Source organism: Talpa occidentalis, unplaced genomic scaffold, assembly GCF_014898055.3.
Source record: "Talpa occidentalis isolate TD23 unplaced genomic scaffold, MPIMG_talOcc4v2.1 talOcc4.12, whole genome shotgun sequence".
NCBI lineage: Eukaryota > Metazoa > Chordata > Mammalia > Eulipotyphla > Talpidae > Talpa > Talpa occidentalis.
The window spans coordinates 49,670,051-49,682,806 of NW_023601212.1; the positions used below are offsets into that span (position 1 = coordinate 49,670,051).

The window sequence follows — 12,756 nt, forward strand, 5'->3', positions numbered from 1 at the left end:
CTGTAATAGTATTAGTGTATTAACAATTGTAAATTGGAAAATACCTGAAGTATCTTAGATATGGACCTGTAGTAAATAATAAGGCAAAAACATATTTTCCTGCTTTTTAATTAACAAGGTGTTTTAACTACCAAGGTTTTATTTTTTTTTATCATTTCATGATATTCAGTGTCATTTTAATTTCTTCAGTAACATATAGATGAGCTGAAAACTCAAAACACATTTGCCATATTTTAAGCTGTCTGTATTATACATGCTATAAATTTTTTTAAAAATTGAACAAGATATTTTTTTACAACTTTAAAATCCTGGGACAGTTAAGGTAGTGTTTATTCAGAGGCAGAGCAGGGAGCAGAACAGGCAGAAGGACCGAAATACACTGCTGAGGGGAGCAGTGGGCGAGACAGGAGAGGTCTGCCATGCCATGTGGGAATCTCCCTGGCCGGCCAGGAATTGAACTGGCACCATGGCGGCTGTGGATAGCTTCACAATGCTGTGCTCAACCCACTGGGGAGGATTTACCCCCTAAACTTGTTCCTCTTGCAGTTTTCCCCATGTCAATAAATGGCAACACTGTTCATTGTGAACTCAGATGAGAATGCTTGGAGTCATTTTTTATATACATAGACTTTATTTTTTAGGATAATTTTAGATTTACAGAAGAATTGAGCGGGTAGTACAGAGGTTTCCATATATGCCTCAGTGCAGTATGGTATTTACCATATTACTAACATCTTTTGTTAAAATGGTACATTTGTTACAATTAATGAACCAATATTGATATATTTTTATGAAGTCCATAGCTTTACATTTTTATTACACAATTCTATCAGTTGTGACAAATGCATAATGGCATCTATCCACCATTACATTAAAAAGTTTCACTACCCACAAATTCTCCTGTGTTATATATAGTCTCCATCTGACCCTACCCTGAACCCCTGGAAGCCACTGAACTTTTAACTTTTTCCAGAATGTTGTATAATTGAAATCATACAGTACATAGTCTTTCCAGATTTCCTTTCACTTAGTAATATGTACCCTCACCACATAGTATTTATTGTCAGTTTTTTGAGTTTCAGCTACTCTTAATAGGTATATAATAGCATTGCTAGTGTGTGACTGAGGGGTACCCAGGGACCCCAAACTCTTAAGGAGTGCATGTTCTAAAAGAGATTTGGCCAACCATGCATACAAAGCCAAAGGAAGTAGACTTTTAATGTTATAGAATTTTAATAGACTTGATGTGCACAGAGAGAGAGAGAGAGAGAGAGAGAGCGCAAGTGGGAGAGAGAGCGCAAGAGCGCGTGCGAGAGCATCTCAAATGATAGCTTTCCAGTAAAACTCCCAAAATTACCCATCCCATCTTGGGCAAATGCCCAGCCAAACAGGCTCAGCTGCTGAGACCCTAAAACTTGCTACAAGTCTAAGGTACCTTCTGACAAGGAACCACATGACCCCTTCACATGTGTCCTTCCATGTTTCTCCTTTCAGCCAATACCAAGTTGTAAGTTAGAGATGAAAAGACAAGAGAATATGAGCATTCATGTATTCGGTTATAAGCCAACCATGGTTATACTCTGCTTTATTCTCCTAGTTTCCAATGCCTCCCTCTCCCCCAGCCCATGCAGGAAATCAGGTACATGGCAGGCTGGGAGTTGTAGTCTTCAGTACTTGAGATCTCTTCTGAATGGAGATGGAGGTGAAGTTTATACAATGTCAGGTGGTGGAGTTCATTCTGTCGTTCATGGACTCACGAGTTTGCTCCTTATTGTTTTTCTAACAGGATCTCATTTCTTTAACTCATGATTTCCTAAGGACAAATGATATTGAACATCTTTTCTCATGCTACAGTATCATCTGTATATCTTCTTTGATAAAGTGTCTGTTCAGATGTATTGCCCATTTTTTTATTTGGGTTGTTTGTTTTCTTCTATTAACAGGTTTTTTAAAAAAATATTTTGGATACAAGTTCTTTGTCAGACATGTGTTTTGCAAATATTTTCTCCCTGTCTGTGGATTGTCATTTCATTCTCAGTGTCTTTTGCAGAACAGAAGTTCTTAATTTTAATAGAATCCAACTTAATTTTTTTTTTTTTTGTCAGTCATGCTTTGGATATATCTAAAAAGTCATCACCAAACACAAGGTAACCTAGATTTTCTCCTGTGTTACTTTCTAAAAGTTTTGTGTTTTACATTTAGGTCTATGATCCATTTTGAGTATTTTTGTGAAAGATATAAAAATATGTGTTTGTTTGTTTATTTATTTTGGTTCAACACCATTCATTAAAAAGACTAGTCATTTTTGTCAGTGAATCCCTATTAGTCCTCTGTCAAAGACCAGGTGACCATTTTTATATGGGTCAATTCTGGCTTGTTCTTCTATTCCATTAACCTTTTTCTCTATTTCTTCACCAGTACTACATGGTATTAGTTAGCATAGCTTTGTAAGTCTTGAAGTCAGACAGTGTTGGTTCTCTCATTTTGTTCTTCAGTTTTGTGTTGGCTAGTCTAGATCTTTTGCCTTTTCATATACATTTTAGAATTAGTTTGTCAATATTGCAAAATTATTTGTTAGAGTTTATATTGGGATTGTGTTGAATCTATAGATCATGTTGGAAGAATTAGCATCTTAATAATAATGAATTTCCTACACAGAAATATGAACTCTTCCCATGTATTTAGATCTCTTAGGATTTTTTATCATTTTTTTCATTTTTTATAGTTTTCCTTATATAAATCTTGTACATATATTTGTTAGGTTTATACCTAAATATTTCCTTTTTTTAATGCATGAAATAGGCAAAGTTTTACATTTCCTTTTTATTTTTTTACATCATTGTTCATTTTTAAACATTATTTGCTTCCCCCCACCCCTTCAGGTGTAGTCCCCGTAGAATTTACTTCCCCAGTGCACCTGTGCACCATCAACTCAGTCCCCTGTGTTCCTTCCTCCCCCCTTCTGATCCCTCTCCCTCCTCCTTCCCTGAAGTTTGTCTCTGATTTATAATTGTCCATTTTTGCTTTGTTGTGTTTTGTACTATTTCTATTTTTTTTACACTGATGTCTCATTTGGGTTCCCCTGTATTCCTGCTATAAGTGAAACCATCTGATATTTTTCTTTTTACTTCTGGCTTATTTCACTGAGCATAATTCCTTCTAGCTCCATCTACGTTGCTGCGAATGGCATGAGTTTATCTTTTTTTGATTGCTGAATAATATTCCATTGTGTATATATAGCGTATCTTCTTGATCCAGTCATCTATTTTTGGGCATTTGGGTTATTTCCAGGTTTTACCTATTGTAAATAGTGCTGCAATAAACAGGGGTACAGGTGTTCTTTTGAATAGGTGTTTTTGTGTCCTTTGGGTAGATCCCTAGGAGTGGAAATGCCGGGTATATGGTAGTTCTATTTTTAGTAGACTGAGGAACCTGTAGACAGCTTTCCCTAAGAGTGGAACTTCCAGAATCAGCAAAAACAAAACAAACAATCCAGTCAAGAAATGGGCAGAAGAACTTACAAGACATTTCTCCAAAGAGGAAATGCAAATGGCCAACTGGCATATGAAAAAATGTTCAACATCCTTTATCATCAGGGGAAATGCAAATCAAACTCACATTGAGATACTACCTTACACCAGTAAGAATGGCATATATTTAAAAAACTAGCAACAACAAATGTTGGTGAGGATGTAGTGAAAAAGGAACTCTCCTGCATTGCTGGTGGGAATGCAAACTGGTCCAACCAGTATTTCATTTTTTTGATGCTAGTGTAAATGGTCATGTATTTTTCATTTCAATTTCCAGTTATTCATTGCTGGCCTATTGGAATTGACTTTTGATATAAACCTTGTGTTCTGTAACCTTGCTAAAATCTTTCATTAGTTTTAGTTCACCCAGTTCTTATACTCCAAAATTAATTTATCGAGAAATTTTGTGAGTTCTCCCATAAAAGTCTATCCTGCATATGTCTGTTTCTCACTAGTACTACCATCATTGTGGTTTAAGCTACCTCACTCCCTGTAATATTGTACCTTATAAAGTGGTCCTTCTTTATAACACTTGCCACATGTACTGCTGCTCAATACATTATATAGTTGGTTTTCTTTGATTATTTACTGACTTCCTTCCCCTACTAGAAAACAATCTTCATGAAAGCAGTAACTATTTTTTGTTGATTGCTCTTTCCCCAGGGCCTAACCTACTAATGAGTGCTTGGTGTTAAGTATTCACTGAGTGACTGATTACTCTGTTAGACTACTAAGACCCTGTAGCAGAAACTTGCTAAATAATATGTGAAGGAACATAAGGATATATGCTATAAGCAATCTTCCAAGAGTTTCTAGAACATGAGAATGTTGGAACAATCTACTCCCTTGCAAGATTTATCATTATTTTCCATATTTTACACTGAATAACCTGCATCTGAGGATAGAGCACAATCTCAAGTCTCCCTTGCCCTCCACTTCAATGCTTCTTTTTCCTTAGTATCTTGAGAAAGAACTCATATTGATGGTGAAGCAAATGGTTACTATAATTAACTCTCAGTTATGAGATTTAATCCTGAAATGCTGCATATTTTTTGGAAAGATACTTCATTATTATTTTCCAATCATCAAAAAATATGTCCACTCCCTAAAAGTACATTCTTCATTTAATAACCATTATTATTTTTTTTTGGAGGCCTGGAGACTAATAACTGATAAAATGATTTCTGTAATTCACCCCCCTGCTTATCAGAATATGTGTCCTTATACTGCCTCTCTGTTGCTGATGAAACCCCTAATTCTGGCAGCTTTTTTTCAACTGACACTACATTTTTTTCTTAACCTCAAACAAACAGGCAAAAAACCAAATAAACCTTGCAATTAATTTTAGCAGAATGACTTCCCTGGGTGAATTAGCCACATAAGCACTTAATTATTCAATAAACCACCTTGGTGTTTTAGCTGCCTTGAGTTTTTGTTAGGAAGTCATTGGCATGATTCTTAAGGAGGTGATCTGTTATCCTTGAAGCTTTTTTTCAGTAGTGAGTCTGTGGGTGAATGAAGACTTCTTTGGTATCTATTTACTTTTACATTGTATTGTGGAGTTTTGTTGTGGTTTGTCCTTCTAAAATAACAGAATGAGGCAGGCCAAGAAATTGTCTTTTGTTGATAAGCTGCAGTATGCACCAGTTTGGCAGCAGTGAAAAGAGCAGAGGAGATACTGCTTTCTGTAGGTTGAAAGAAGCCTATTTTAACCTGCTGTACATTCTGTTTTAACAACATCGAAATTGAAACTGATGTCTTCAGCTTTCTTATCATTTATATAAATCTCTAGAGTTTAGTTTCTATTATAGGATTGTTAACAGAAAAAAATGAATGCTAAGGTTTATGGAAGGCATTTAAATAGCTGGGAGAAAGGACAGTAGCCTAAGACTGTTACCTGTGTGTTTGCCTCATGCTTGTTTTCAGGTTAGTTTCATTAAACTTTGAACTCACTCTGTTTTGGGTATGCTGCACTCCTCTCTGTACAGTTAGGAGGAAGAAAAACTTGTTATAAGTATCAAATTTTGGGCCTCCCCTGGTGGCGCAGGTGGTTGAGCACAGCACTGTGAAGCTGTCTGCAGCCTTAAAAAAAAATAAAATAAATAAATATCAAATTTTGTTTTTCTTGATCAACAACTCTGATTACTAGTGATTAATATTTCTTTAGGTGGGATTTTTCCCTTGAGAGATATGATGATTTCAAAAACCTGAAACTCTTATAATGAATGTCTAGGTTATATTTTTCAAGTGTGGATTTTCATCAAATACGAACTAAAAAGAATTTCACTATCTAGATTATTATTTTAAATTTGCATAGTGAAACTTATCTAGATTTTTCTGAAGAACTGAACTTTAAAAAAAATACATGTAAGGAAACTTTGTTCTTGACTTATTAGAAGTTATGTGAGATTAATATGTTCCATTGATGCTTTATTATTTTCAACATTTTTATAACTATATGATTTTTCAAGATAGAATTCAGAACCTCTTGTTATCATTAGATTGAGAAGGCATGCTCTATCAACTTGAAGAAAAAGTAAACATTTCTAGAAGTTTGTCAGTCTCCTATAAACGAACAAGGAAGGTCTCAAATAGGGAAAGATGATGGCATTACTTTAAACATATGTTAAAAATAAACTAGAAGACATCCTGAGCAAGGATCTTTTTATGACTTCCCAGGTGTGCTTTGAGTACTACACAAACTATTTCATTCTGTTATTACTCAGACGATTTGCTGGTAGTTTTCCCCCACATACCACCCAGTATGATAAACAGAGCTCGGAGATGGGAACTTCCATTTCATTTTTGACAGTGATTCTCTTCACTCTGAAGACAAAACTTCTTTACAACTCTGAACTGATTTTTCAAATGTTAGGATTTTCCACATGGGTGTTTTGAACCAGTCTGAAAATGTTTTGCTCTTTGTATCGAAAAATTCTGGAAACAAATGTGAATAAGATGGAAATTTCTATCCCAAATTTCAGTATATGAGTTAGAATTCCCACACAACTCATCTTAGGAAAAAGCTAAATATACACATGCACACATCCACGCATGCATGCATGTATGTTGTGATATAAACAGTGTCATAGCTTGAGAAATGGGAAATATATAAATGTTGTTTTAATAGGTTCCCCCCCACCCCAAAACTACCTGTGTCCTACCTTTATCCTAATCTGCTGTTTAGGAATGGTTATAGACACTTATTTTTATGTGTATTATATAATGGCTTCAGGGTATCAATTCCCATCAATGCTGAATAATGAGATTCCTGATTAATATCCATAGTTGCTTCATCTAAATCTCTTTTTAAAGTAAATATCTGATATGAACAAGAATCCAGCTAATTGTGATGTAGGTAGAAATTATTTTTTTATAGATTTATTTATTTAATGCATACAAGAACTGGGGTATAAGCCAGAGGTATAGAGGGTGAGAGGATTCACCAGAGACAGTGGGGAGCAAGACAGGCAGATCAACAGAAATATACTGCTGAGGGGAGCAGCAGGTGAGGCAGGAGAGGTCTGCTGTGCCATGTGGGTTGCTCCCTGGCTGCCCTGGGATTGAACTAGTGCTACAGTGGCTGGTGATAGCTTGATAGCACTATCTTTAAACCCTTGGGCCTCCCTGGTGGCGATGTCCGCAGCCTCTGCAGTGCCTGTTCAATCCCCGCCGGCCTCAGAGCAACACACATGGTGAGCAGACCTCTCCTGTCTCACCCGCTGCTCCCCTCAGCAGTGTATTTCGTCAGTCTGCCTGTTCTGTTCCCCGCTCTGTCTCTGGTGAATCCTCATCCTTCTGCTCATCTTGCCTGTACCCTGGTTCATGTATAAATAAAATAAAATAAATCTTTAAGAAGAAAACAAAAAACCTATGTCACCAGGGAAACCCTAGAAATTATTTTTTTTAAGGGAGAAAGAGTGAATACAACATTGCATCCTAGTTTGCAAGGTAGCAAAAACTGGTGTAGGAACATATGAAAACACTTGAATTCATTGACTGCTTGACAGTTTGCAAAGCCTGTTCAAGTATGCCACCTCACTGATCCTTACAGTAGTACTGTGTGTAGACAGAATATTTTATTTTCACAGTATAGTAATATTTGTAGAAAAGACTTTCTCCATTAAATTGCCTTTGTACCTTTGTCAAAATTCAACTCACTAGGCTTAGAGCATATGAAGAATATTTGTGACAATATTAACACAAGTTCAGGGCGGGGGGAATAGAGCTATATGGGAGCAAGGAAATGACATTAGAGACTAACTTGGAGAAGGGAAGAATACCAGAAATTTTAAATATGTGGGTTAATATAAAACTTACATAATGTATAAACATATTATTGCATTATATGGCATATATTCTTTCTCTCTTTAAAAAGATTTAATTTATATAAAGCAATTATTATAATAACATGTTATTGAGTTTACAATATGTAGACATATGTGACAATAATAGCACAAAGGAATGAAGCTACGTAGGAGAAGTCTCTATTTTGTTAGTTGTGAGTTAGTATTAATCTGAGATAAATTGTGATAAATTAAGATGCATATGGTAATCTCTGTAGCCACTGGCAAAAAACTAAAAAAACTAGTTAAAAAAACAAGACAAAGAAATTTGAATGATGCACTAGAAAACATCTATTTAATTAAAAAAGTGATAAAGGAGGTTCCAAAAAGAAATACGATGTACAGAAAACAAATAGCAAAATAGCAGACATAAATTCATTGATATTAATATTAGTTTTAAGTGTAAACCAAATTAGAAGATAGATATAAAATCCAAATCCAACTGTATGATCTCTGGAAGAGACACAATTTACATTGAGGGACACCAGTTTGGGTCAAGTTTCAGCAATTTCTTCTACACGACTATAGTATGACTATGTCCCCCTGATTTCATATGTTGAAATCTTAATCTCTAAAGAGGATGGTATTAGGAGGTAGGGCTTTTAGGGGATACTTAAATTGTGAGGATGGAGCCCTTGTGAATAGGATTGGGGCCTTATAAAATGTACCCCACAGAGATCCCTGGTCCCTTTCACCATGTGAGGACACAGTAAGAAGGTGCTGCCTTTGAACCAGGAGGAGGCCTGCACCTGAACTGAATCATACTGACACCTTGATTGTGGACTTTCCTGCCTCCAGAACTGTTTGCAGAAATTAACAAATTTCTATTGTTAATAAGCCATCCAGTCTGTGGTATTTTGTTACAGCATTGTGAGCATACTAAAATATTCACCATTCTCACTTTCTTCTCATTCTGTAATTCCAACTTCATATAGGTAACTTACTTGGCATTGTGCCAGAGGCCTCTGATTTTTTTTTTTTCTTTTTTCTCTTTGTACTTCCATTTGGTTTCTTGTGACCTGTTTTCAAGTTTACTAACCCTTGCTTCTGTTATGTCTCATAAGCCTAGTCACCAATTTAAAAATTACATAATTTTAAAATTCGAGAATATCCACTTTCTTTAGAATTTTAATTTTCTGCTTAAATATTTGCCACCACCCGTTGTGTCTGTTTTCCCTTCAATATTATCTTTTTAGTCTTCAGCTTTTAATTCCAACATCTGAGTGTCTCAATGATCTTAGTTTTCTGAAATTCTTCTTACGTTGTTTATTGCACTTGATCATTAAATACATGTTCCTGCTTTTCCCATGGCTTAGTGTTTTTCACTATTTACCAAACATTGCATATAACTCAGAGCCTGATATTAATGGCTACCCTGCCCCCAGAGAGCTCATCCTTTCTTATATCTGACAAGTAGGGCAAAGGCCCAATTAAGTCTCATCAAAAGTCAGAAGGGGTCAAGGCTGAGTTGTAGCTTCAGTTATCTTCTCTTCTGGTTTCAGATGCCTAGAGAGTGGGATCAAGCTTCTCTCTTCCTTGGGGCTTTGTGGTTTTCCAGTTCCTTACCCAGCTGTTCATGCTATTGCATGAATGCAACAAAAATCTTGCTTTTGAGGGAGAGTCGGTAAACTGGAGGGATTGGTGTCCATCCAGATTCCAGTCCATGTGCTGGTTCAAACTCAGCTACAGGTATTTGCTTCTCCTTGTCCCAGTGAAGTTGCTTGTCTGTGATTGTGTGCTCCTCCAGCCACTGTGCTGGGATTTCACAGTTGCTCTCAGGGGTGGAAGTGGCCTTCTCTTGGTCTCTATCTGGGAAGTTTCATTTTCCTTCGAATTTCATTCTGTTAAATTTCTTTGTGTTTATATTGCTTTTGTGGCTTTAAAGAAAAAGTGATATTTTAAAGAGATCAGTTTTTTTCTCTTTGTTGTTATGTAGCAATGGTCTTTTGAGATCTTTTCCATCCTAATTAAAAGTGAAACTTCCTTTTGCTTTGACTTTTGAATTAATAATAATTTAAAAAAAAAAAGAGACTGACCTGGTGATCACATCCTACAGTTCTAACAGTAGGAGTCAGAAAAACAGGTAGCGATGGTTTGCCAAACCCTGGTATAGAGACAGGTGATAAACAGTTAGGATGTTTTGATGAGCCACAAGCAAGCAAATATCAAATACTTTTTATTTGGTTTCTAGTCCTATACCACATAACACTGTGTCTATAGTAGTAAGTATCAAAAATGGAGATTTGAGATGTCCAAACAAGTTGAACTTTTGTTTAGTGCCATACAGTTACTTAATGAATTTTAGAAAAATGTTAGAAGTATGAAGTTTAGTACCTGCAGTTATGACCATTGAAAATCTTCACTCCAAAAGCTTCATTCATCTGTCCAGGTATTCGTCTATGTGTTTGACATTAATGGATCAGAAAAAAGTTTTGACCCTTAAAATAGGTATGCTTAGTTATATAAATACAAGGTAGTGATTACAGCGGTGTAGGTTTGCTTCAGGTGCCTCTGTAGGGTAAGATACATAATTGCGCAGAGGTTAAGGAAAGGTGACAGGGAAGACATAAGAGGATAATGTTTTGCTGACTTTTTTTTAAGATTTATTTTATATATTTATGCATACAAGAACTGGGATGTTGGCCAGAGGTGTAAGGGGGTGAGAGGATTCAACAGAGACAGAGTAGGGAGCAGAACAGGTGGATCTACTGAAATACACTGCTGAGGGGAGCAGCAGGCAAGACAGGAGTGGTCTGCTGCTCCATGTGGGTCAGCTCCCTGCCTGGGATGGAACTCCTGCCATAGTGGCTTGCTATATACTTAATAGCACTGAGACTTTAACTCCTGTGCCACCAGGGAGGCCCCAGTTTTGCTGACTCTTAAAAAGAAAGATTTTTCCAGGTAAACAGATATTTACCCAATGATGCTGCTTGAGAGTTTTGCTTAACAACTGCCCATCTTACTGACTTAAAGCACTCCAGGCCACTTTAGAAGTGGTTTATGAGGAAGCATGGTTGGAAAGCTGTTCTCTCCTCCAATCATCATATGTTTGTGTGAATTTAAATAATACATGCTAGGTAAACATCCTTTTGTGACTGGTGGTCCCTAAAATCAGTTCTCATTCTGTAACTATTATGCAGTGATTAAAATATACCTTAAGTGATTAAGGAACAATTTATTTTCAGCTTTTCCAAAAGTTTATTGCTGTTTTTAATCACTCTAAAAACCTCCATTTTCTTATGCAGTTTAAAAAAAAAAACATAATATTTATTATAGTATGAATATTTCAAAGCAGAGAATTTTTAGATTCTTTATAGATTCAATAACCAATAGGATGGGTGAAGAGTGAACATAAGAATTTTTACTTATGGATGGAAAGTAGGAATCAAGGGGACAAGTTATACTTTTGTTTAGAAAATATAGTATCAAGTTATTTATGTATTCAGTTGTAGAAAGATAATATGCTAGTATATCTTTTTCCAATTTCTGGAGAATTGGTCGGTTAATGGAAAACACAACTGATCAGTTTTTACTTGCCTTTGTAAGAAAGCTCCTCTGGAGGTTACAATTTTACTGAATTATTAAACACAAGCCTTATTGAGTAGGTAATAGGATTTTTAGTTTGTGATAAACCAAAGCTAATAGTGCTTTGAAAACCTAGATATTAGATTTGGTATATTATTTTCCACAGCAAACAAATAAAAATCTTTTATAACATTAATTTCTTGCTAGATAATTTTATATTAAAAATTCCCCATATTTTTCTCTTAGCTTTTATTAAATATTAAAATACATATTGGGAACCATAAAAATACCTGTATTCAGATCTAATAATTGGAAATACCCAATTGAAATATTTAAAAAGAAAAAACTAACTGCATAAGCTGATTGCCACAGCCTATCTTTAACCCCTGCCCCTCCAAACCTGAAAGAACTTTATGGCAATACAGGCATCATTGAGTAAATTATGAGTCAATAAACTATTATATAGCCATTTAAAGATAGTAATTATGAATACTAAGTAGAAACTTTAGGGAGAATGTTTATTATAAACTATTAAAAAGAGAAAAATCCTGAGAGCCAGATTGTTCCACTATAAGAGACCCAGTTGGGAAATGAACACCGAGGACCCTTAGTCAATTTAGATGCACAAAATAATATTAGAGTCCTATTTTGCAGGTTTCTAAATACAGTTTGGTTCTCTAAGGTAGAGTGATCAGGAGAGAAGGGTAAATACAAAAGAAAAAGACTGAAAGTTGAAAGTCCTGATTTGCAGGACTATCTAAATGAGAAGACAGTGTTAGATGTTTCTGTTTAAGCTTTCAGACATTTCCTTAGCATTATGGATATAGTACCATTGCCTACCTTTTCTCTGAGATTTTATAGTATTTGATCTTATCGTTAATTAACTGAATCCTAAACATATTGTAACTTTGTTTTCAGGATACGGGAGATCTTAAAGGCCTCTCGAAAATTGCAAGGTGATCCAGATTTGCCGATGTCTTTCACCTTGGCCATAGTGGAGTCCGATTCCACGATAGTGTATTATAAACTTACCGATGGGTTTATGCTGCCCGACCCTCAGGTGAGGCAACTGATAGTAAACAGAGAAAAGAGGACGATTATGACATGACTTCAAGTGTGAATCAAGTCATTTTAGAACTAAGGCTTTTCTGCAATATGAAAATTCAAGGGGAAAAAAGCCTTGATTTTTATACTTAAGAAATGGCTCTATTGTGTTTAAAGTAAAATGTTCCTAGTTATTTTCACAAAAATTATTTGATTCCCTTTCTCTTTAGAGAATTTCAATTTCCCAGAGAACTTCATAAAGTCATGATAAGTAACTGAGGTGGAATTTAAAGGCCTAATAATACATCCAC

The 12,756-nt window shown here is 35.6% G+C and overlaps 1 protein-coding gene across 2 annotated transcripts in view; it reads left to right on the forward strand.

The window, feature by feature from the left end:
• The window catches only part of TSEN15 (tRNA splicing endonuclease subunit 15), a 62,026-nt gene that overhangs the window by 11,633 nt on the left and 37,637 nt on the right, over nucleotides 1–12,756 (forward strand). The window contains exon 4 of one of the 2 annotated variants that reach the window (XM_037506292.2): nucleotides 12,320–12,461. The exons of the other annotated variant lie outside the window; for it this stretch is intronic. Within the exon in view, the coding sequence (XP_037362189.1) occupies nucleotides 12,320–12,461 (142 nt within the window). The remainder of the gene's footprint in view (nucleotides 1–12,319; nucleotides 12,462–12,756) is intronic. 2 annotated transcript variants of the gene reach the window in all.